This window comes from Microtus oregoni, unplaced genomic scaffold, assembly GCF_018167655.1.
Source record: "Microtus oregoni isolate MIOR12 unplaced genomic scaffold, Mior012 000010F_ref0000083, whole genome shotgun sequence".
In the NCBI taxonomy this organism is placed as follows: domain Eukaryota; kingdom Metazoa; phylum Chordata; class Mammalia; order Rodentia; family Cricetidae; genus Microtus; species Microtus oregoni.
Genome location: NW_024543069.1, coordinates 12,478,153 through 12,502,647, shown reverse-complemented (window position 1 = coordinate 12,502,647; position 24,495 = coordinate 12,478,153). Strand labels below are relative to the sequence as shown.

The 24,495-nt window shown below is 40.1% G+C and overlaps 1 protein-coding gene across 2 annotated transcripts in view; it reads right to left on the bottom strand.

Annotated features, from left to right (window-relative positions):
• Ift80 (intraflagellar transport 80) overlaps positions 1–24,495 on the bottom strand; it is a 78,128-nt gene that overhangs the window by 32,425 nt on the left and 21,208 nt on the right. For both annotated transcript variants that reach the window (XM_041658995.1, XM_041658994.1), the window contains 4 exons: positions 14,974–15,083; positions 10,945–11,034; positions 9,674–9,811; positions 409–588 (listed from right to left, as the gene is read on the bottom strand). In XM_041658995.1, the coding sequence (XP_041514929.1) occupies positions 409–588; positions 9,674–9,811; positions 10,945–11,034; positions 14,974–15,083 (518 nt within the window). The remainder of the gene's footprint in view (positions 1–408; positions 589–9,673; positions 9,812–10,944; positions 11,035–14,973; positions 15,084–24,495) is intronic.

Genomic DNA, 24,495 nt, shown 5'->3' with positions numbered 1-24,495 from the left:
AAGACCTGTATGTCAAGAACTTCAAGTCTTTGAAAAAAGAAATTGAAAAGCAATCAGGGTTCCCTGTCCTGTGGGAAGTCCAGGAGGAGGTGGCGGGGAAGAGACAGAAATCTTTAATAAATAAATAAATTTAAAAAAAAAGAAAAAGAAAAAAGAAATTGAAGAAGATACCGAAGATGGAAAGATCTCCCGTGCACATCAATCAATAGAGTTAACATAGCAAAAATGGCCATCTTACCAAAAGCAATCTACAGATTCAATGTAATCCCCATTAAAATCCCTACACAACTCTTTTCAGACCTTGAAAGAAGTTTAGTATAGTATAGTATAGTATAGTATAGTATAGTATAGTATAGTTTCTGTAGAGAGGAAAGAAGCAGATTCAGTCAGCTCACAACATGCTCTTACCTGCATGGTCCTTCTCTTCGTTAGTGTCACTTGAAAGTTCTTCCACTCCCAGCGCTGTTCTACCACGTGTGCAAAGACAACATGCCCGTTTCCACAGGCTCCAGCGATCTGAGTGCCATCAATAGACCACGCGATATTAAATATGCTGCCTGTGTTGGGTTTTTCTAAAGCATATGACCACTAGACGGAATAAGAGAAGGGAGAAAAATGTATTACCAAAAAACAAACAAACAAAAAAACACTGAGAACTTATAAATTGCACACACATATACATATTAAGATACGAAGGTGATATTGAAGGAGTATCTTTTGGGGGCATTCATATTTTATTTCTTAGATTTTAAATATTTTGCAGTGGAGCTAATGGTAAAAACACATATCTCTTTGGAACACACTAATTCCATTAGGAAAGATATTGGTGCCTTAAAGTAGTGGTTCTCAACCTGTGAATCGCAACCCCCTGGGGTCAAACAGGTCTTTCACCGGGGTTGCATATCATATATTTACATTACAACTCATAACAGCAGCAAAATTACAGTTACAAAGTAGCAATGAAAATAATATATGGTCGGGGTCCTTACAACATGAGGCACTGTAGTAAATGGTCACGGACTTAGGAAAGTTGAGAACCACTGTCTAAAAGGAGCTGCTGCATGAAAATCCACAGACACAGACAACTTCTAAAGTTGACTGAGATAGGATGAATGCTAAAATTTCTTCACTCTTGTAATTCAGTGCCCTTGTCTGTTGGAAACTGATCACTGTCATCTTTAGGGCCAGACGAAAAAAATGTACTTTTATCTGAAAGTATTAAAGGTGCTTTTCTTAACACAATTATAACATGTATAATGAAATACAGACAGAATTTTCTCAAGTATGCAGTAGAAACAAAATAAAACCGTATATCAAATAGCTCAAGAACTGCCAAAAAGCAAACCACTCTAACTTTTAGGTAATAATGTGGAAAATATCCTGTAGGAAAAGACATTTACTTGAAGGTTTTCTATAATCTCTTTTAAAAGTTCTGATTATAATAGTTCGAGAATGTCACTACAAAAACATTGCAAAACATCTGCTATGCATTCTAAATCATGAAAGCATCAAGTACACAAGCCTATGTCCCCCCGCTCCACCAGAGTGCAGTAGGTATAAGCCCTCCTAGGACTTGAGGGAACTATGCAGAAATCAGTAGTCAGTAGAATCTTCTCTGTGTTTCAGAAAACAATCACTTTTAGCAGACTACATCAAATACATTTCCTTTTTACTTTTGAGATGTAATATAATTTCCTCTAGAATGATTAATTTATTTGACTGAACTTCCATATTCTCTACCCATTCTTCCAACCTTATGATCAAATGAAGTCTTGCTTGCTGCTGTGCTTTTACAGGGTGTTTCTGCCATGGCTCGTGTTACTACTTTTCAGAAATATTCATTATTTGGGGATGAGAATGAAGCTCAACAGCAGGACACTTGCTCAGCACAGGTGTGGTCCTGCATTCAATCCCCAGGACCAAAACCACAGAAAGGGCGCAAGAAACTGCAGCACTACTGGCTGCAGCTTCACTCTAACAACCATGAAGGAAAAGAAAACACACACACACACAGATACACATACACACAGACACAACACACACACACATACACACTTTAAGAAATCTTTTAAAAAATAAGTGAAAACTGTAAACTTCAAAGATTAAATACAATCATTTTTCTGCACATGGAGGTGTGGTGGCCCACGCTTTTAATCTCACCTGAGGGGCAGAGGTAGGCAGATCTCTGAGCTCTAGGCCAGCCTGATCTACATTGTGAAATACTTCAGGAATACTACATTATATAAAAATAGTCAACAGAAAAAAATTAGATTTCATTTAATAATATGCGTAGTACTTAGTGTTTCTGCTCAGGCTTAGGCACACGTCTCATTCTAATAATAGCCTATTCTCAAGTATATCTAGAACAAAGATCTTACCTTAAATTGTATTTTTATTGTGTGTGTATCTGTGTGTGTGAACACACGTGCATGCACACACACATGTACCAAGTATGTGCATGAAGTTCAGAAGACGCCTTGCAGAAATCAGCTCTCTCCTTCCACCATGTGGATCCCAGACATAAAATTCAGGTCATCAGGCCTGGTAGGAAACACCAGCCTAAGATTGTCTATTTTAACTTATTCAATCACAAAGGAAATGTATTTAAGTCAACTTAGTCCCATAAAAAAATACATCAGGCCAGCAAGATGGCTCAGCAGGTAAAGGTGCTTACCACCACGCCTGACTACCCACCTAAGTTCAATCCCCAGGCCCCACATGACAAAAAGAGAAACCCAAATCCAGAAGGTTGTTCTCTGATCTCCACACAAGCATCATGCATGTAAATCCCCAGTAATTTACATGTAGCAAATAATAAATAAATGTGAAAATATAATAAACATACAAATATATCCTAAAAATTACCATTATTCTTTTTTTCCTCTCTAATAACAATAATCAATGTGTTGATCTCTCCATTGGGAAGGGAGGTTGACTTTTTGCTTTGCTTTTATTTCTTTCTTTGTGTGTGCATCTGTGTGGTGTGCATGTTGGTGTGTTTGAATGTATGTAGGGCATGTGTGTGAGTGTCAGTACAGTTACACATAGGTGCATGTGCTTACAGAGGCTTGAAGCCAGCAGGAGTCTTCCTTGATTGCTTTCTATCTTACTCACTAAAGTAGGATCTCTCACCCAAACCTAGAGCTTGCCAACAAAGACTAATTGAGTCAGCTAGCTTGCTCTGGGGACACCTGGTCTCCATCTTCCAAGCGCTGGAATTTTAGGCAGGTCACCACACCCACCTGGCATTTACTTGGGGATGCAAACCCTAGTTCTCAGACCTGCATGGTGACAAGCAGTTTATCCACTGAACCATCATCTCCTTGTCTCAGAAGGTTAATCTTTTCAGACAGGTCTTTGCAACATAGACTAAGCTAGAGTTGAATCTCAATTTTCTTTAATTTTCCTGGTTGTACCTGGAATTATATACACCTGGGTACACCTTTTTTTTTTTTTTTTTTTTTTTTTTTTTTTTTTTTAGGAGGTCTTAGAATTTAACCCAGGCTAGCCAGGAACTTGCAGCAGCCTTTGTCCAAGCTGTACCCGCATACTCTAAATACTCTCAGAAGACAGATACTGACGCTCTCTGATCAGCCAAGGACCAGGACCAGGCATGAGTATTACTGAACGAACGCATGGAAGAATGAACAAGCTTATAGCTGCAGGATTAGAAAATCTAAAGACTAACAAACCCCAGATGTTTCGATATTTTCAAATCAGCCTTCACTGATGGTACACATTTTAGTACTTGGAAGGTTAGAGCAGGAGGAGCTCTCTCTCAATATCTGGGCTATATGGTGAGACTCAGCTCCAAAACAAAGATATAAAACTAATTAGCCATCTCAAAAACACCACCAAAATTACTGGGTCAATTTCACTAGTGAGCTAATCAAAATGCTTCGATTAAAACTTGGGAAACGGAAACAATAGAGCTGTGTATACAGCCATCCACTAAGACTAAGGCATTTCTACAACACCCGCTGCATGATGTGTCCATTTCATCTCTGTTTGTTTAAAAATTTCTACTGTATATGTATGGGTGCTTTGCCTTCAAATATATCTGTGCAGCATGGGCATGCTTGGTGCCTGCAAAGCCAGAAGAGTGCATCAGATCCCCTGGCTTGAGCTGCAGATGGTTGTTAGTTCCCTTGTGGGTGCTGGACATCAAATACAGGTCTTCTGGAAGCACAGCCAGCGCTTTTAGCCACTGAGCCATCTCTCCAGGCCTTAAGTGTTCATTTTAAAACTTGTGAAAGTAAGTTCTGCAATAGAAATCTAATTTAGAATAATTTCTCAAGTCTCTTATTCTTGGACAGCAGAAAAGAATCTTTTTGCTTTGTGGTTTATATTTTATGATTTCCTTTCTTCTTCTTTTCTTTTCTTTTTTTTTTTTTTTTTTTTTTTTTTGGTTTTTCAAGACGGGGTTTCCCAGCAGCTGAACTCACTTTTACACACCAGGCTGGCCTCAAACTCACAGAGATTTGCTTGCCTCCATCACCTGATTGCTGGAATCAAAGGCGTGCGCCACACCAGCCGGTCTATTTTATGGTACCTAACCAAGTTGCTTTAATACCAAATATTAAAATGTAGCTATAAATTTTTCTTTGTCTTTAATTATAAAGTCAAACAAAAAGCTTACATAAATAGGACATTTCTCAGAGGATGAAACTAAGAACTTCTGGCAAATCTGAAATGTTAGATAAAAATGGCTGCCTCTGCTGCCCCCTCACTACTAACACTTTGCTCTCACCACAGCTCGCGTGGCTACTGTGATTGAGTCCTGCCTGTTATGCTCATACCACCTCCTCCAGCACGTCTGAACACGTATGATTAGACCAGGCTTATACTCCTAACCTACACCAGGCTACCAATCTCTCCTCTGGGGGCATGCAAAATTCAGACGTGGCCTTTTGATGCAGCCTACACTCTTCAATGAAAGGGTTGTACACTTAAGTCACTTTTCAGCATGGAAACCGGAGGGGGAGAGGTGGTGCAAGCCAGGTCACTGGAAAAGAAAATAAAAGACTCTGGGTATGCACACAGAAGCCAAGATAAAAGAACACGAGACAACAGTGCTTTCAGGTTTCTTGGCTCCTAAGGCCTACCTACAGTGTTCTCTGAGCCTCTAAAAGATATCCCTGTACCATCTCAACCAGTTCTTCTCTTTGTTTAATGGTTTCATCTTCTTGTATACAGCAGTAATAAATGTAGAAATCTAAAATCATGGATCAGCCACATTGCTCCAACACAGCTTGAGATTTTTCTCATGCTTGGTTTGCCCTGGGCAGTTTTGCTTCTTGCATTAAAAGGCAATGAAACAAACAATTAGCACACAGAAGAAGAAACATGTGGCATGCCAGTGAGCAAGGGAAGACGGCACAGGAGAGCAGAGTTAATGGAAGAGAGATGCTCATTCGTCCTGACCACTGGCTTTGTACATGGGGAAGAAAAAGCCAGAAGTCTTTGATTTTGTACCTTTGCCACTGGAGTTTTGACCCCAGAACTCTAGAAATATGCCAAAGCTATGCCCACATTAAGCAAAATTTTAAAGAGTAATTTAAATTTCAAAATAAAAATTAAATTAAATTTTAAAATAAAATAAGCAGCCATATTGAACACCACAATATTTTTTGAAGTAGCTGAGGATGCCTCTACAAAAGGTTACGAGATTGGGGCTGAGGAGAGGGCTCAGTGGAGAGGGCTCAGCGCTGGGTGTTCATCCAGAGGACCCAGGCCTAATGAGCAGAACTCACTGGCCCCTCACAGCCCTCTGCCAATCCAATTCCAGAGGACAATGTGCTCACAGTGTCTCCAAGGGCATCATGGGTGCATATGGAGAACAAACACAAATGTAAGCTAAACACCCATACACAAAAAATAAATAATTTTTAAATGCTATGGTATTGAAGCATCCCTTTGAAAGATGAGACCTATTTTCCTGTGTTCTCTGAAATTGCTCATTCAAGTTATTTCCCAGCGGAGAAATACTTATTTAAACGTAAAACAATGACTCAAGTCTCAAGGCCAACTGTATCCTTTCTGCACGTTCCCTGTACACATATACCACACTGAAAGGACCCTCAAAAGCACAATTGTTTGCCCTAGTTTAAAAATTTCAACTCACAAAATTACATACTCATAAATTTGGCTTAAGATAAAGAGACAGGAGAAGCAGTTCCTATGCTCCTTATGGAAGACAAGTGTTTAGGATTCTCATATATTACCTCTAACATGCTCAAATTGTAATTTATATGCATCATTGCCAACGAAAAGTTACATAAGACACTAAGTTCCTGCAGTCAGCAAATTATTAAATTTATTTTAATTGAGTGGATGAGGGAATGAACAGAAGAAAGTCTAAATGTTCACAGAGAAAACGAGAATTACAAAACAGTTGTCCTCTGCATACCCAACAGTGCCCCCTACTGATACATAAATGCTCCATTACCAAAAGCACCTTGCATCTTCAGCTCTTTCTCCTTGAACCCTATTCTGTTTAATAAGTAGTGGAATTCATTAACATGTTCTGAATATTTACTTAAAATATCTATGCTTAATTTGAATCACATTTTTAGACATCAAAGACAAAAATAAAGTTTATTATAGAACCTAGAAAAAAAATATGACACCATGAGTCTAGATTTTAGACCACGCTTTAGCTTACTGATCATCCAGTGGTGCTCATTTTCCTTACATATTTATTTTTGGATCGTTTCACTTAAAATAGTGCTATCTCAGACTGAACAAATACTTCAGTGGCTAAGAACACTCGCTGTGACTGTAGTTTAGTGCTCAACACCCACACTGGGTGACTCAGAACGGCCTGTAACTGTCCCGCTCCAGGAGCTCCAATCCCCTCTCTGGCCTCTGCAGGCGCCCATACACATGTGGCACACACAGACAGACACATGAATAAATAAATAAAAATACATCATCAAAATAATGCTCTTTCCAAGCTTTTAACTCTTAATTCTTCTATTATATTTATTTACTTATTTGTGTGTGTTCTCTCCTTCCGCCATGCGGGTCTGGCATCAGAATCAGGTCATCAGGACAGCAGCAAAGACCATCAGCTGCCAAGTCCTCTCAGTGCACATTTCGTACTTTCCTGAATGAAACCACCATGTCAAAGTGTCAAGTCATACTTGAGACAATTACACTGATTAGTGTCTCTATCCATTGCTTCAAGGAAGTCCATGTACACGTTTTCTGTGAGTGAAAATGTACTGCTTTGTAGATTTGAGATGCATGACGCTTGTTACCAAAGAGAAGGTATTTTGGCATTCTGGGAGTGTTTATATTTCTTTAAGACCTTGCTCATATTTTTAACTATAGAATTTCAATTAGGTTCTTTTATAATAATTCCTTTGATTGGGTATGGTGGTGCATGCCTTTAATCGTAGCACGTGGGGGTCAGTGGTAGGCAGATTTCTTTTGAGTTTGAGGCCTGGTCTTGTGTGGTCAACAAGAGCTACACAATGGGACCCTGTCTCCAAACAATCAGTTTATTTATTATAGTTCTTAATTATTTTGAGCATAGTCTTTGTCTAACAGGTTCAGTGTCTGATGTCTTGGGAATGGTTTTGTCAACTTCTTTTCCCCTATGAATGGGCCACTGTGTTACACTCTTCAATGTGCCCCGTATCTTCTTTTATGTGCATTGGTGTTTTGGCTGCATGCAAGTCTGGAAATGTCCGGTCTCCAGGAGCTGGGGTTATAAATAGCAGTGAGCTGTCATGTGGGTACTGGGAATTGAACCCAGGTCCTCTAGAGAAGCAGCCAACACTCTTAACGGCTGAACCATCTCTCCAGCCCATCTTTTTTTCTTTTTTTAACTAGATATTCGGAATACCACCATGTGGGTAACTGGAAATTAGACTCTTCTCTCAGTCTGGGCAGCTGCCCACTTAGTGACTTTTCCAGACTGTCTTCCCACGACTATTTCTTATTTCTCTCCTGTATAGTAATGTAGTCTTTGTTCTATTACTCAACATTTACTCAACAACCTGATACAGACAAACAAACAAAAAAAGAAAAGTCAACTCACCACCCCTGGCCACTTGGCTGAGCCTGGGACACTCCTACAGCATCTAGCCATGCCACCAGAGCAATTCTTATTTGGCCCTCTCCTTCTGTTCATGCATCACTCATGAGCCACCAGTGACAGATGCTAAATGCCTTCCTGAGTTTTCCAATGTGTGTCTGACCCTGGTCTTGTATTGTATAAAGAATTCCTGAGTGAAAATGAGAGCCCACTAAAGCCTTATTCTTTATCTAGCTCCCTCTCTCCTCCTTCCTAGCTCTTTTTTTTTTTGGGGGGGGGGAGGTAGGGGTGGGGACTATCTATTACCTGCTTCATCTGCTACCCCTCACCTTAATGGGTTGTTTTTTTGAGGTAGCCATTTGAGGAAGGAAGGAAGGAAGGAAGGAAGGAAGGAAGGGAGGGAGGGAGGGAGGGAGGAAGGGAGGGACAAAGGAAGGGAAGGCAGGCAGACAGTAAGGCTAGCTGGCTTTTCATGGGTATCTCTCCTAATAATTGAGCACAGTCTTTCTTTCCCACTCTTAAAAAGTTTAGGGTAGCCGGGCGGTGGTGGTGCATGTCTTTAATCCCAGCAATTGGGAGGTAGAGGCAGGTGGATCTCTGTGAGTTCAAGGCTACCCTGGTCTACCAAGCAAATTCCAGGACAGCCAGGACTGTTACACAGAGCAACCCTGTATCCAAAATAACATAAAAAACAAAGCAAACAAGCAAACAAAAAGAGTTAAGGGCAAAGCACTTTAGGAAAATAGAACAGCTGTCAATCAATTTACTACTCACAGACATTTACTCCGCATTTTGCTAGAATACTATGATAAAATGTAGGATAAGTTATAAAAAAAAATCATCGTATACTTTGTATACTTACAGTAAGTATTTCATCAAGTAAATTCCCACAGGTAGAATATTCCGGGCTGAGGAATCCTTCAGAGGCATGAGCTGCAGTTCAGTTGGCAGAGTGCTTATCTAGCATGCCAAAGTCCCTGCACCACAAAAGTGCGCACAAACCTGTCCCAGCAGCCAGGAGGCAGAGGCAAAACCACCCACCAGTACTGGGCAGAAGTGTGCATCGTGCTTGGCTTTTATATGTGTGTAAGGGATCCAGATGCAGACCTCCACGCATGGGGATTTTTAGAGATTTGTCTGTTTGCTTACTTTTAGAAACAGGGCCTTACTTTCCTGGCTAGCCTGGAACTTGCTGTGTATAACAGCTGGCCTCCAACTCAGAGATCTGCCTGCCTCTGCCTTCCAAGAATTGGAATTAAAGGTGTGTGCCATCATGCCTGGCACAAAATCAACTTTTAAATTTCCTATTAATGCCTGCAAAAAATGCGCAACTAAAATTTTTTATGAAGCATATTGATACCAAAAATAAACTTAAATCTGTGCTTTCCACACGAAGTGGGCAAAAAGCTGAACACCCTTCAGAGCCATGCTCAAAACAAGTATTTCCAAAAGATAAGTAATAGAGAATATGTCCACTCTTCAGCTGCAAACCATTTAATCTCATAATCAGGAAGTGACTGAACTACCTTACCAAGACAAACAAGAGGGGTTAAGTCAAATGCTTTCCTAAAGGGGGAAGCTGTGTGATTCATCTCCATATCTACTGGGACTGCTCCTGCTGCAACTTACCCCAGTTTTATCACACAAGCGTAAAGTATGAAAGGATCCAACGGCAAACAACTCTCCATCTGGAGCCCAGGCCACTGAGGTAATGGGGTGCTCGTGAGGCTGAGAACTGTAGAGCACGCGGCCATAACTATCCCAAACCTACAAAACCAAACATTGTACATGTTTTATAATGTCACCACATTACTACAAAAAAAAAACTGTCCTCCAATAAAATATCAAGTGAAGACTAAGAAATCATGATCATAGTGAATTAGCAACTAGATACCTTACCATCTTACAAGGAGGACAAAGCAGAACTCCTGGAAACTTACATGCCTCAGAAAGAAGAATTTCACATTACTAACCCTGGATTAAACATGACATCCACCCATTTTAAGTACTTCAAATTTAATAGGAAAATCTGGTGATGGCTGGCCCTTCCTAGAACCTCTTTTTGTCAAATGAGATTTCTATTGACTTCTCTAACATTGACTTCACTTGAAGTCCCTGCAACAGTTGCACGACACTTTACTGTTGGAGCTAGGGATTCTGCAATAGGGGTACCTTTTGCCTAGCCTATCAATGGTCCCAGTACTGAAGAAAAAGGAGACATCTGAGCACCCACAAGGTATTTTGAATGAAATGGACCAACATTTAGGAAGCTACTAGGACTGAGTTTTCAAGTTTGAAGTGACTAAAGAAATGAGCTGATTTAAATTGAAGCACAAAAAAGGAGCTGAGTTGATGTTGCTGTTTATTAAATTGAAATTTTATTATAGCACTTAAAGCTGAAAACCAGTTTGCTCAATTGTTACAGATAAAAGACTAAGAGAATAGCCTTATATGCTAAGCATTTTTCCCCTAAACTATATTCTTTGAAGTCGACATTAAGTCTAAACAGTATATATTATCATGGCCAGTCTTATTTGTCAACACAATATAGAGCCATGTGAGAAAAGACTGACTAGCAGGTTGGTCTGGGGATGTCAGTGGGCTTCTGTCTTGATTATGTCAAATGAAGAGGGAAGACCCACCCATGTGGGCAGCAAGACTCTCTGGGTTGTCCTGGACTCTAAGTGTTGAGCCTGAATGAGCTGAATGCAAGCATGCATGCATGCATCCTCTCTCTGCTCTTGACTGCTGGTGTGACTAGCTGCTTCCAGTCCCTGCGCCCTGCCTTCCCCGCAATGATGTAACCGACCACTGTACGACAAACAAACCCTTGCCCTCTTACAGCTGCGTTTATCGGGAAGCTTTAGCACTGTAACGGGGAATGAAGCTAAGACACATACCTTATACTTACAGTCTTCACCAGCAGATAAAATGAGGTCATTGACTGAGTTCCAATCGACTTTTAAAATAATGCCTTCATGGGCTTTCCACTGTGAAGGGGAAAGATATTACAACCTTAGAAGTGAAATTTTTTCTATAAAAAAAACTGCTTCCTGTTTTCTTTTCATTTTTGTTTTGTTTTTCTTAAGGGCTGAGGGTCTTACTGTGTTGCCCAGCTTGGCCTCAACTACTGAACACAAGTGATACCCCTGCCACACCCTGCTTAGTAGCTAGGGTGACTGTAGACCACTGTCATGCTCAGCTTCTCACCTCTTTCTAGGGCACTTCCTTTTTTTTCTTTTTCCCTCCTCATCCTTTCACGGATTCCTATCATGCCCCAATAGTCACTGTACAACTTCTCATTGGCTTGCTTTGTTCCAGTTTACATAAGGAGGGCAGCTAGCACCACTGACACTCAGTTTACAGCTTACATCCTAGGGATCTGCCCTGCTGCCTGGACGCCAATGGGAAAACTGCTTGCTGCTAAATTGTTTCTAGTTTGACTTCAGCATAATAAACTGGAATAAATGTGATATAATCTAAGCTATCAGCTGGCTTCAAAGCTCCTTTGTACTGCTGGTCCTTTCAATGATACCGTCTTTGTGCTTTACCTACAAACTCAAGAAAGGGCTAGAAGTTGATCCTGGGGCCTCACACATAAAATATGCTTTACCAGTTAGGGATATGCCAGACTGTTTTGTTCTTTTATTTCAACCTCTACTGTATAAACATCTTCAGTATTCTCTCTCTCTCTTTCTGCACATCTCCTAAGCTTCATTCTCTTTATTTTAATGGGTCTATGTCACAATAGTATATCACAAATCCTCTGCTGATTTACTATATAATGAAACGCTTTCTGTAATAAAAATATATTCTATACATACAAAATCCCTACAGACAGACATATACAAGTTACCCAGAAATTTGCAATCTATAAGGCAAGCATGGTTTTCTTGCTCTTAAACATAAATAATAGAGACATATAGAATGGCTATATATATGTCAAACAGAGCCTGTGTAGACAATAAGCATGGGTGCATTCCTGTTAAATGTAATTCACGTTCCTGTTTGCTATTACCATTCATGTAATTAGGCATTTTTTTAAATTTAAGATCCATTTGAACAACAAGTTCCTTATGGCAGAAAACATCTTCTATTTCTCTTTCTTATAAAATAAAATGAGGACACATTTTGTTTGCTTGCTTGTTTTGTGTGTGTGATGCTGTGATCAAACCCAGGGCCTCACACATGCTGGTCTATTTAATATACAATACTCAGCATACTGGCATACAGCTGGCACGCAGTATATTTATACTGAATGACTAAATATGCTTCCTCATATAAAACAGGATTCCGAGTGTGTGGAAATGGGGCTCACAATTCTAAACGGCATTTCTTTTCACGAGCCATCCATACTTGCATGTGCTTATACTCCTGGAGAATTGCTACAAGTTTAGAGTCACAAAAGGAAAGGATAATTTGCATTAAATTTCTAATTATACTCCAACTCCTCTTTTGCTCCAGTGAACTGTGATAATGGGTTTATTTTCTTTCTCTTCTATTCTGGCTTATACGCAAGCCTTAAAGTACATTTTATGATGATGCACATAACTTCAAAGTTTCATTTATATAAGCCTAATTACAGATGTCTTAACACGCTTGAATATAAACCAAAGGTATAAATGAAAAGACTTCATGTTCCTGTTTTTGCTGCCTAATTTCATTGCAGATTTATTGGTTAGTTTTTTGTCAGTTTAATACAAGCCAGAAGAGAAGAGGGAGCCTACACTGAGAAAATATAGAGTAGTCTGTAGGCCTGTGGGCTACTTTCTTGATTAATAATTGATAGACAGAAAGACAGATGGGAAATAACACATGTGGTCTATACAGAAATTATAGTATGTAACATCAAAGTTTCCTTAACCTCTTTTTGCTTGAAATCTACATTTACCCAATTTCTAAAACAGGTGCTCTTTGTTTTTGTTTTTAATTTTGTGTGTTCAACTGCCTGCATGCAGGAATGTGGACTACATGTGTGCAGTACCCATAGAAGCCAGAGGAAGGCACTAAATCCACAGATGCTGCCTGCTATGTGAGTGCTGGGAACAGAACCAGGATCCTCTACTAGAGCAGTAAATGTGCTTAACTGCTGAGCCATCTTTCCAGCCGCCAAGCTTAGATTTCTTAAAACACTCTTACACATGATGTAGGCTGTCAATCTCCATCACCAAGTTCTTTATATCTTTTTAAAAATCATTTTTAATTTTATACGTATTTCCCTACATGTATGTCTGGATACCACATGCATGCCTGGAGGCCAGAAGAGGGCATCAGATTCCCTGGAACTATAGTTTCAAGCAGTTATGAGCCATGTGGGTGCTGGGAATCTAACCTGGGTCCTCTAGTGCTCTTAATGGCTGAGCCACTACTCCAACCCCTTTCCATCTTTTTTCATGTGAGCTCTCTAGCTTATTAAAAAGGGAGGAAGACATATTAGTTCATGACAATGTAACAGCATCAGTAACAGCTACTCAGTATCAAGTGCTTACCATATATCAGACATTAACAGACCTCACAAACCATCTAGTCAGCGGGTATTACTGTCAGAGACAGGAAGGCTGAGATGCAAAGAGACTCAAACTTTCTGTCATCACACAGAGGAAGCAAGTGAAGGCCTGACCCAGCGCCTCACTCTAAAGCTGCAGCAGTTTCATTGAGAGCAGCGTGATTTGACAATGTTATCCATACAGTTCTGGCTTTAAAGCCCTGAAGGGTACAGAAGTAAAGGGCTGTGGAAACGTCTTCTGTGGTTAAAGAAAAGCTCTGAGGCAGGTATGTAGCAGGGCATATATGGAGGCCCCGAGAGGCTACTCCATGAAGCCGTGATGAAGCTTGCTTTGCACTGGAGACCACAAGACAGTAGAGACGCCAGAGTCACAAAACATCTGCAAGCAGAGCTGCAGACAAGGACTAGAGCCAGGTCGAGAGAGAGAAATGTAAGCCATCAAAGCTTAGACAACAGACATGGGGCTACAGGAGTTGGAGTTTGCCCTGCTGGATTTCATTTTTGTTTTTTGGTTCATTTAATATTTTTGTGCTATGCCCCCAACAGAAAAGTAACCAAGACAACAGCCAAACCACACTCTGTCTTCACCAAAATGTAAGGGATCATTCTGCCTTCCAGCACTAGAATCAATAACTAAATTGTGCATCCTAGCTTAAAGGGTGTCCTTCATTTGGTCCTGCCCAACCAGTCTCAACAGCCATGCTTGTTTTGCTTGCTTTGGGGTGATTGTTTAACCCTTGTCCTTGCATTTTTAAATAACCAGTGTTTTTCTACTCCCTGGGTTTAGGATCACCTCCCCACCTATTCTTTAAGATTTGGCTCCTAAAAACTTCCTCCTTTTCTGAATAGCATACAAGCAAATGTCAGCTCAGCATCTATCCTTATGCCAAACGTTCTCTATATGATTCATAACGTTATATGGACATAATTGGTTCTCAGTCTTATACTGACTCCTCCACCATTTTAAAAAAATACTAAAACAATGCCAGGCCTGCGAGAGAGCACGAATGTTTGACAGATGATAATGGCGATTAAAAGATGATAATGACAGATGATAATGACAATTAGAAGCAAGATCTAAACACTCTGAAGAGTCTCACTTCGCTTTGTTTTGTCTCAGACCTACACACAGGAGGCCGACTCTGTAAACTGCAGGATGCTCACCTGTGCTGACTCACAGGCCAATGCAGTAACTCAACACACCTGCAGGACTGACTAGACGAACGTGAGCTGAAACAACAGAAACGTGAGCCTTCTGGGAAACGTGAACGAGGATCCACTGATCTGTAAGAAAGCCTGATAAAACTGCAAGGCAAAGCTCTCGGGCCGGCAGAAGGCTAACCAGAAGGAGGGGACTGCAGGAACCACCCAGCTTCGCAGGGACAAGGCACCAGATAGCAACTGACAAAGGCTGGAGACCTACCTGTAAAACTTTAGCATTTGGCTGAAGAGGTTTAATGATGAGCTGCTTGCCTGCTGTATAAAGAACTTTTTCAGAATCAGGGCCCCATGCTACTGAATATACTGGTATTCCTGCAGAAAAGAAAGGGGAAAATAATAAACGTACATTTTAATAGCCTTAAAAAATACCGTAATGTTAAGAGGACTAAAATCTTGGTATGGTGGCACAGGCCTGCAATCTGAATACTAGGGAGACTGAGGCAGGATAATCCTAAATTCAAGGTCAGTCTGAGCCAGAGTGACCCCATCTCAAACAGAATGCATAAAGAATCTGTGTGTTATTTTCATTTCCTCCTTAGTAGTCCTTTCATATTGGAGAATACTCTGAGGCTGAAACACAACTGATCTAATAATATTTCTAAATAAAAATATTAAAGATTTACTGTGAGCCGCTGATACGCTATATTTTGTATTTGTTTTTGTTTGTTTGTTTGGTTGGTTGGTTTTTGGTTTTTTCAAGACAGGGTTTCTCTGTAGCTTTGGAGCTTGTCCTGGAACTAGCTCTTGTAGACCAGGCTGGCCTCGAATTCACAGAGATCCGTCTGCCTCTGCCTCCCAAGTGCTGGGATTAAAGGCATGCACCACCACTGTCAGGCTTTATATTTTGAATTTGTATGTTTAACTTTGTTATCTTTTCGAGAAACGAGCCTACTGTGTAGCCCAGACTGGCCTCACTTCCTGACTTTTCCACTGGGATTACAAGTGTGCCCCACCTTACCAATGACACAATATTTTTCAACCAATTTAAATCTTGCTGAGAATATACAACATTTTTCAGACATTCCAGATACTATTCCATTAAAATCTAGGATAAAGGTTTTATAAAATTCATGGCTTTTCAACTCCCATGAATAGCTAATGTAGCTGAAACTGCCTAGATATATAAGGTGAATATATAATTCACACACACACTCATTATATATGTAAACACTATATATAAATTTAAATTATATATAGCATTATTTATATGTGTGTGAGTATATTTAGGGTTTCTTTGTGTAGCCCTGGCTCTCCTAGACTCCCTATGTAGACCAGGCCAGCCTCGAACTCACAGAAATCAACCTGCCTCTGCCTCCTGACTGCTAGGATTAAAAGCATGCACAGTGGACTGGTATATTCCTACAAAAAATATACACCGAGTATCTGTTATTGTTCTCCACTGTGTTTTCTAAGACTAACGCACAGTTTTTTACTGAACCTAGAGCCCATAAATTTGGCTAAACTGGCTGGCCAGTAAGAGCCATGGATCCTCCTGGGCAGAGAACTGCACAGGGATGGGATTACAGGTGTCCACCACACCCAGCTTCTCTATGAGGGTGTTAGAGATAAGAATTCAGGTCTTCCTTTGTGTGACAAGCAGTTTACCAAATGAACCATCTCCCTGTGATTTCTTACATTTCAGATTCTCAGAGGAGGAAGGTTTTGCTGTTTATCAGATGGCTTGAGACTCTCTGATTGCATCAACGCATTGGACACATGGAGTTCAAACTTAAATAACAGCTCTTTGCTTTTACATACAGGACTCCACGATCTGGGCATTACATGCACCGTGTACATGGCTGGTACTGATGGAAGCCAGAAGAGGGTGTCAGGTTCCCTGGAACTGGAGTTACAGACCATTGTGAGCCACCATGTGGGTGCTGAGAATACAAACTGGGTCCTCTGGAAGAGCAGCCAGTGCTCTTAACCACTGGGCCGTCTCTCCACCCTACCCTGCTTTCTTCGTGACACAGGATCTTGCCATACAGCCAGGCTGGCCTCAGACTCCTGACCCTGCTACACTTGCACCCTAAACACTGCGGTCAGGGAGACCGTTCACCATCATGCCTGGTAGCAACAGTATTCTTAACTAGATTACTCTCTGGGATATCTAATATCTTCTAGAAATCTATGCTTTATGTGACCTTCACTTTAAAAAATGAGTATAACAGCCAAGTAAGTGGTATGTGCCTATAAGCTCAGCACTCAGAAGGCTGAGACAGGAAGATTACAAACTGGAGGCTATGTTGGACTACACAGAGAGTTATAGGTCAGCCTAGGTTACATAGTAAGATTTTATCACACGCGTGCGCGTGCACACACACACACAATATACATTTGTATATAAACTTATTGAAAGATTGGTTATATAGTAATAAACTGTAATCCCCTTGCCTTGGTCTAGCTACCTAGTCACTAGAAAAATTAATCAAAGTTATATAATTAATTCATGAACCATTACCCATTTATAATTATAAAACCAAGCCTATGAAAACTGTCTAGAAATATATATTTTATAGCATTTGGCTTCTATGAAGAAATGAGTGAATGAATGTGAAAGACCCCCGGAGTAGGGAGACTCTCACCCAATTCTCAGGATAACACGACCCCCCAAGAACTCAGGAGAGACCATCCTTGCTGCAGTCACATGAGGTTTATTGACAGGAACCAGTGCCCTGGGTTGAGACTCATTTCCCATGCAGGGGTAGAGGAGTTCCACCCAAGTAGTTGGAAGAAAGGGTACTTAGGGGAAGAAACCACAACCCAAAGGGGGTAGGGAGGGCGTCATTGGAAAATTCTAAAAACACCAGTGATAATCACAAGGGGCTAACTCCCCGTTTCTCAAGATTATAATCTAACTTTGTGGTCAGCTAGTTCCTGGAACAGAGTCACTGGACCAGCTAACCTAGATTTTTTGCTCTATTCTTCCTGCTAGAGGGGTCTGGATTTATCCAGGTCTTTCAAATGAATGAATGTTAAAGAAATTTACATCCCCAGGAAAATAAAATCTGAATTTGACAATTCATGATCAATAAATAAGATTTATTTGTTTGTTTGGTTGGTTGGTTGGTTTTTCAAGACAGGGTATCTTTGTAGCCCTGGCTGTCCTGGAACTTGCTTTATAGATCAGGCTGGCCTCGAATTCACAGATATCCACCTGTGTCTGACTCCCTAGTGCTGGGATTAAAGGTGTGCACCACCACTACCCAGCATGATTTAATTACTTAGAAAATCCAACATGCTATAATCAAGAGGGATTGAATTTCACTAAGACAAATACACTATTTATTTTGTGCATTTTCCCCAAATAAGTGTCCAAGTGAGCAATTGAACAGTCTAGTTTATACCTGTCCATACTAACTCTTCAGGATGGTTTCCACAGCTTACATTTAATGGTATAAAAGCTCTAATAATCCTGCTTGGTCAACAGCACCTGGGTTTGTCAGTATCGCAGCAAGCCATGAAACTCGGCCGAAGGAGAGGATCAGACTCAAAGGGTCCCTCTTCTCCTCTCTAAGAGTAACCTGGACTTGGCCTGAAATTCAAAAGCAGATTCCCAGCCAGGCTGAAAGGGCTAATGCCTATAATCCAGCATTAGAGAGGTTGATGCAGGAAGAATCACAGCAGATATTTTCTGCAGAAATGAGCCGCCTAATAGGTTATACAACCTCAAATGACCAGCCCTAAATACAGGTGCATGCTGGCAATACTAAATGGAGTCAGGAGGCTGTGTACACACACAACAATAGGTTTTATACACAGACAACAACAGTATGAGGCATGGTGGCAATAAACGTCTTTATTCCCACTCTGGCAGGTGAGTTCAAGGCCAGCTTGATCTATTTATCAAGTTCAATGCCAGCCAATGGTACATAGTGAGACCATCTCAAACAAAACATAACAAAACAAAATTAACAATGTTTATAGAATAGGTTATGACTTCAAGGTAGAGGGGACATGGGAGGAGTAGAAGAGGGTAGGAGAAGGGGGAAAAATGATGCAAATACAGTGTACTCATGTTGAAAATTCTCAAAATTCAATTAAAAAAATGATGGTTAGGATTATAGTAACCTGGTACATGCTTTCTAATTTCTATGATTATAGTTACATTTTTGTGCAAAAGGGAAATTAATTTGTTTTTATTTCTGTTATCAAATATTCACAACACTCAGTAAAAGCACACTTTGCTGAGTTATACACTAACCGATGATAAACACCTGCCCCAAGGAAACAATTCTGTAAGAACAGCTCCCATTGAGTTACACAGGATGTGACTTTAGGCCTTTAGTTGTGGTCAAAGGCACAGCTGGGGTGCAGGATGAGGAGCCAGGGATGTTTTTGTCCTCTTCACTTTAGCATCAGAATAGAGGCCTCTTGAGGTGGCTGTGTCACCATTTCCTTGTTTTCAAACCTTCCCTCAGAATTCTCATCTACCTACTATGTTAGGACAAGAAGATCATTTATTTCCTGCTATACAGTTTTTAAATAATAGTGTTTCAAAAACATGATTTCGAGTATAAAACAAAGCAAGCTTAGAAAGTGAAACAAGTAGTTCCTTTGCCAGGGGTTTATACCACATTCTTTCAGTCGGGTGGGACTCAGAACTTTCCATCTGGGCACTCTGCATGAAGATCATTTGTTCAGGTAGATGACCAGCTTCACCAAGAAAATGGTTCCTTCATGCTGAATCCCTCCTACTAGCATTTGAGACAAATTCATAAACTACTGTTAAAAGTATATGTATTAAAGAAAAATTAGTCAGGCACAGTAGTGCATGTGTGAGATCCCAGCACCTCAGAGGCTGTGAAAAGAGGACTACTCCAAGTTCAAGGCCACCCCGAGAGCAAGGCCAGGCCAGCCAGGGCTTTACATCAAGAAAAAACAAAAGAGTACAGCACCGACCATCCCTGGTGCTGCACTTCACAGACAGAGCACAGCACCGACCATCCCTAGAGCTGCACTTCATAGACAGAGCACAGCACCGACCATCCCTAGAGCTGCACTTCATAGTACAAAGTAGAAAAATGACACCTCTAGCACCAGACTGAATTATTTTAAAATAAGAATTTAGTAAATTATATAACAGGATTAATTTTATCATTAACAAAAACAGAAACACATAATCATTTTCTAATAATGTTTGGCCTTTTATATAGGAAATTTTTATTTATGCTCCATATCAGTTAAAACACTCAAGATCATCTTGTTTTTCTAACTTGTTACACTAAAAGTCATGTGATCTTTTTGACATTTTTTAAGAAACCACACGCACCTGGGGTTGTGTTAAATGTCAGACCCTTATCTCTCTGTAAAACAAATTATCTAAATTCTTTCAACCCGTTGAAAGCATTTTAAACCACAGAGGAGTTGAGAAAGTGTATTTCGATTGTTTTAAGGAAGTACCTGGTCAAATGGACCATGTTTTTCACATTCAACCATAACAGCATCACGTCAAAGTGCTGGTTTTCTGTTCCTAAAGGATGCATTAGAAACAAATGCTCACTAATCGATGCAGTGAGGATGTTAGAGGGATGGGAATACTAGAATGAAGTCCAGCGCTGAGTAAACAGTGTCTGTTAAGCACTGTTAATGACTAGCAAAGGCTTTGTTCTGCAGTAATCAACCAGTAGCTTCCTTTGCTCTTCACTGCAGCAAGCACTCAAGAATTAGTTGCCCATGGACAATAGTGGCCCACACCTGCAATGCCAGCAGCACTGGAGAGGTTGACGCAGGACTGCTGCACAGTGCATTCCAGACAAGCTAGAGTCCCTGTGTAAGGTCCTGTCAATAATAGTAATAATAATAATAATAACTTTCCCTTTTGTCCTACTTATATGAACTAACTATAGATAATCAAGGGGGATTCATTCCAAAAAAAGCAACATCTTGTTTATGAATGTCACTGGGTCAGGAAAAAAGCTTAAACAAAAGCATTTTTTTCTTCACTTTCTATCCTCAGCTACCTCCCAATTTCTTTCATCTTTTACCTGACTCCCAAGTTAAATTTCAGCCTTTATTTCTGATCTTCAACATATTTCCATTAACTCCAAGACATCTTGGCTAAATTTCATCATATACAGTTCCACCTTTTATTATTTCACTTCTATTTGAAAATAGGAAGAAATACCCTTACATATTTAATTGGATATCTCAATCCATAATCAAAATAGACAATGCAGCACAGAAAGGACTCAATTGTAATTATTCACAACTTATATATTTTTCTCAAGGATGGTAACTCCTCATAGGCACCAGTGAAAATCATTTCTAAACCAAGTCTAACTGCATCTCACTCAAGTTGGGATTATCTTTAATATTCAATATTGCTTTCTATGCGAAGACCTAGTAGTTGTAAACTTTATACATGAAAAGCTCTAATAGTCAACAAATGAAACAGGACCAGCTATAGTGGCATGTACTTTTAATCCCTATGCTCCAGACTCAGAGTCAGGAGGATCTCTGTGAGTTCAAGGAGAGCCAGTGGAGTGGCATTTCATTTGTATCTGAGGTAGAAGTAAGAGACAGTGGTTGGCTGTTTCGTTTTTCTGACCTTCAGGCTAAACCAAAATTTCTGTCTCTGAACTTTTATTAATTGTGCTTCAGCCAGGGGGTAGAGTGACTCTGCCTCAAAAAAAAAAAAAAAAAAAAGGAAAAAAAAAGAAATGAATTCAGGAACTAATTTCTCTTCATCAACAAATAGGAAATGCACACACTGCCAAGTCTGATGACCTGATTTTGAACCCCAGGACCCACGTGATGGAAGGGAAATCAACTTTTTAAGTTATGAGGTTAGCACACCGGAGACCACCACATGGACACTCATAAAGCCAAAGGAGAAATCTTTATTGCTGGCTGGTGACTTCACGGGAATGCCCAGATCATGCAGCCCCGAACCCCGAATTTTGTCTTATATGCACAAAACCCACATCCTGGTTGCTGCATTTCAGTTAGTAAGAAAAGGAACTACAGAAGCCAAAAAGGCAGGGTTAGTATATTTGGGGACTTTCCTGGAATCCTTGACTTAGCCTTTGTTCCTTGCTGGCAGGTGTTGCAGCCTACATGCTGAGCTCCATGGCCTGAACGATGCTTCCAATGTTGCATCAGTTGTGCTAAGGTCTTGGCGGGGGGGTCTACTAAGGCCCGGGGGCCTGCACATCTGCTAAGGTCTGACCTCCACATGTGTGCCATGGCATGCATTTACCCACAGACATATACACATACTAAATAAATGTAATTATACACATATGCGTGTGCACATATGCCAGAGAATAAACGTTTTTAAAAGGAAAGAAGTGTAATTAATATAAATGTATGGATGGAATAACAAGGATACTCTCAACACTGTTGATAGAATTCTGAGTTTTAGAGTAAATTGGATTTAAAATATTTTTGTATCAAATTTCCAGACCCTGTAAAGGAGGCTGATTTGCCTGACTTTCTGATTTGAGACATTAACACCTAACCTACAAGTAGTCTAGACTTCGAACTGTTCTCAAAATCTGGTCTCTAACTCACTTGATGTCATCAAGACCTGTTTCTTCTGGGATAGGTCATTATGGCAAGTTCACGTCTCTAATGATTTCTCCAGAGATGAAGCAGGAAAAGTCTGCCTTGCTAGAAAACTACACCAGTAATTAAAACATCAAGAATTAAATGCACAGTTCTGCAGTATGTAAAAAAAAAAGAAACAGATTATTCAATTGAAATATTTACAGGATAACTAGAATAGGAAAATATAACAATATTTATCAATTTAATAATGAATATAAGCCTTAAATGAGAATAAGGTTAAATAAGACAAAAATGATTAACAGTTTCAAAGCCGTCGTCACCCCCCCCCCCCATTCCCAACAGGGTTTCTCTGTGTAGTCCTAACTGTCCCAGAACTTGCTGCATAGACCAGGCTGGCCTCAAATTCAGAGATCCACCTGCCTCTGCCTCTGCAACCACCTGGCTCTCAAAGTCATTTTTATACCAAAGAAATTATTGCTATTTAGAATGCTGATGAATAGTGCCATTACTAATTTAAAACATTTCCTTGTTTGTAATTAAGCAGTAGTTCAGTTCCCAGATCCCTAACATATAAAGCACAGCACAGAACTAATAAATCGCTCTATATCACTACCCTCTCATAAATAATATTAAGCAATTTATTCCAAGTTCCTACTTTAGACTTGGAAAGTTTGAAATAACAAAATAATAGACTCAAGGGTAATATGTGGCAAAGAAAACACTCAGGAAGGGGCTGAAGAAATGCCTCAGTAGTTAAGACCTCATTAGCAGAGGACCTGGGTTTGGCTCCCAGCACCCACATGGTGGCTCACAACCATTTGTAACTTCAGTTCCAAGGGATCTGGCACCCTCTTCTGGCTGCTGATGACATGATATAACAAAATCTATGGGGCCTAGACCTAGAGGTAGCATGGTGGTAGTACTTGCCAAGAAGTTACAAAGCCTTGATTGGCGTTCCAGCTCCAGCATTAAAAAAAAAGAAAATCTATAAAGCCAAAAGAAAAACATTGTGCCCACTAAAGTAAGACTTACTCTCTAAAGACATATTTCATCACTTTACTACTGAAGTAATAAACAATGTTAAAACAGAAACATACCTATGACTGTTCCCAAGAATCCTAAAAGTTTTACTCATCAATGAACATTATACTTAGAGATATGGGTAAAAAGATTTTACTTCAAAAGAAAAAAACTTCTTAGTATTTCTGATCACTTCTGCTAACATTTGCTTAATGAAGAACTAAACAAATGTAACTTTAACATTAATCCCAGAGTTAACACCAGTTTTATAATGCATTAGTTATAGATGCTCTATACTATAACTTTATAATTCTGAACAATCATCTGCAAGATCAGCTCATTCATGCTTAGGTAAACATAAGACTGCTTTGTGTTCTAGGTCATTAGTCTATTATATCATAAGAATTTACATGCAGTTTAAGCCCCAACAGGAATGGCCGCAGTATTGATTACTGCCCTCCTTTCCCCACACAGAATACTGAGATATTCCTTTAAACAGTGTCAATTACCAAGTTTCATTCATTATCTATTCCCCTTTACCAGGATAGAAATCACAGGTGAACATCAGTTACAAGGTATGCTAATATTATCAAATTACTGGGACTTCTTGTTGTTGTTTTGAGACAGTATAGCCAGGCTAGACAGGAACTGGTTACTTAGAACAAGCCTCAGACTAGTGGGCATCCTCATGTCTCAGGCTCCAAGTACTGGGATTAAAAGCATGGTTCACTGACTCATTGCAGAAAAGCTGATAGGACAAAAGGGTGTTGTAAGAAGGGTCGCTTGTTCGTTCCCCGCTGCCCAGACTCGAAATAACCATACAGAAACTATATTATATTAATACACTGCTTAACCAATAGCTCTACTCTTTTACCCTATGACAGGTCAAGAGAGTTCCTTCATTAACCAATGGTATTCACAGCATACAGAGGGGAATCCCACATCAAAAGAATATACTACATGCCACACTGAGCCCCCAGTGCCACTAAGATGAATGAGGAGGTGTTGGAGAGGAGGGAAAGAAGCAGAAGCAAAGCGGTTTTTGATTTGGGGGTGGGGGGGGATTGTTCTCTTATTTTTATTTGCTTGCTTGCTTTGTTTTCTTTTGTGGGGGGCACACTGCAGGGGTGAGGGGAGGATGGGGGGACCTGAAGATAAGTGGAATTAGGGTGCATGGTGTGAAACTCCAAAA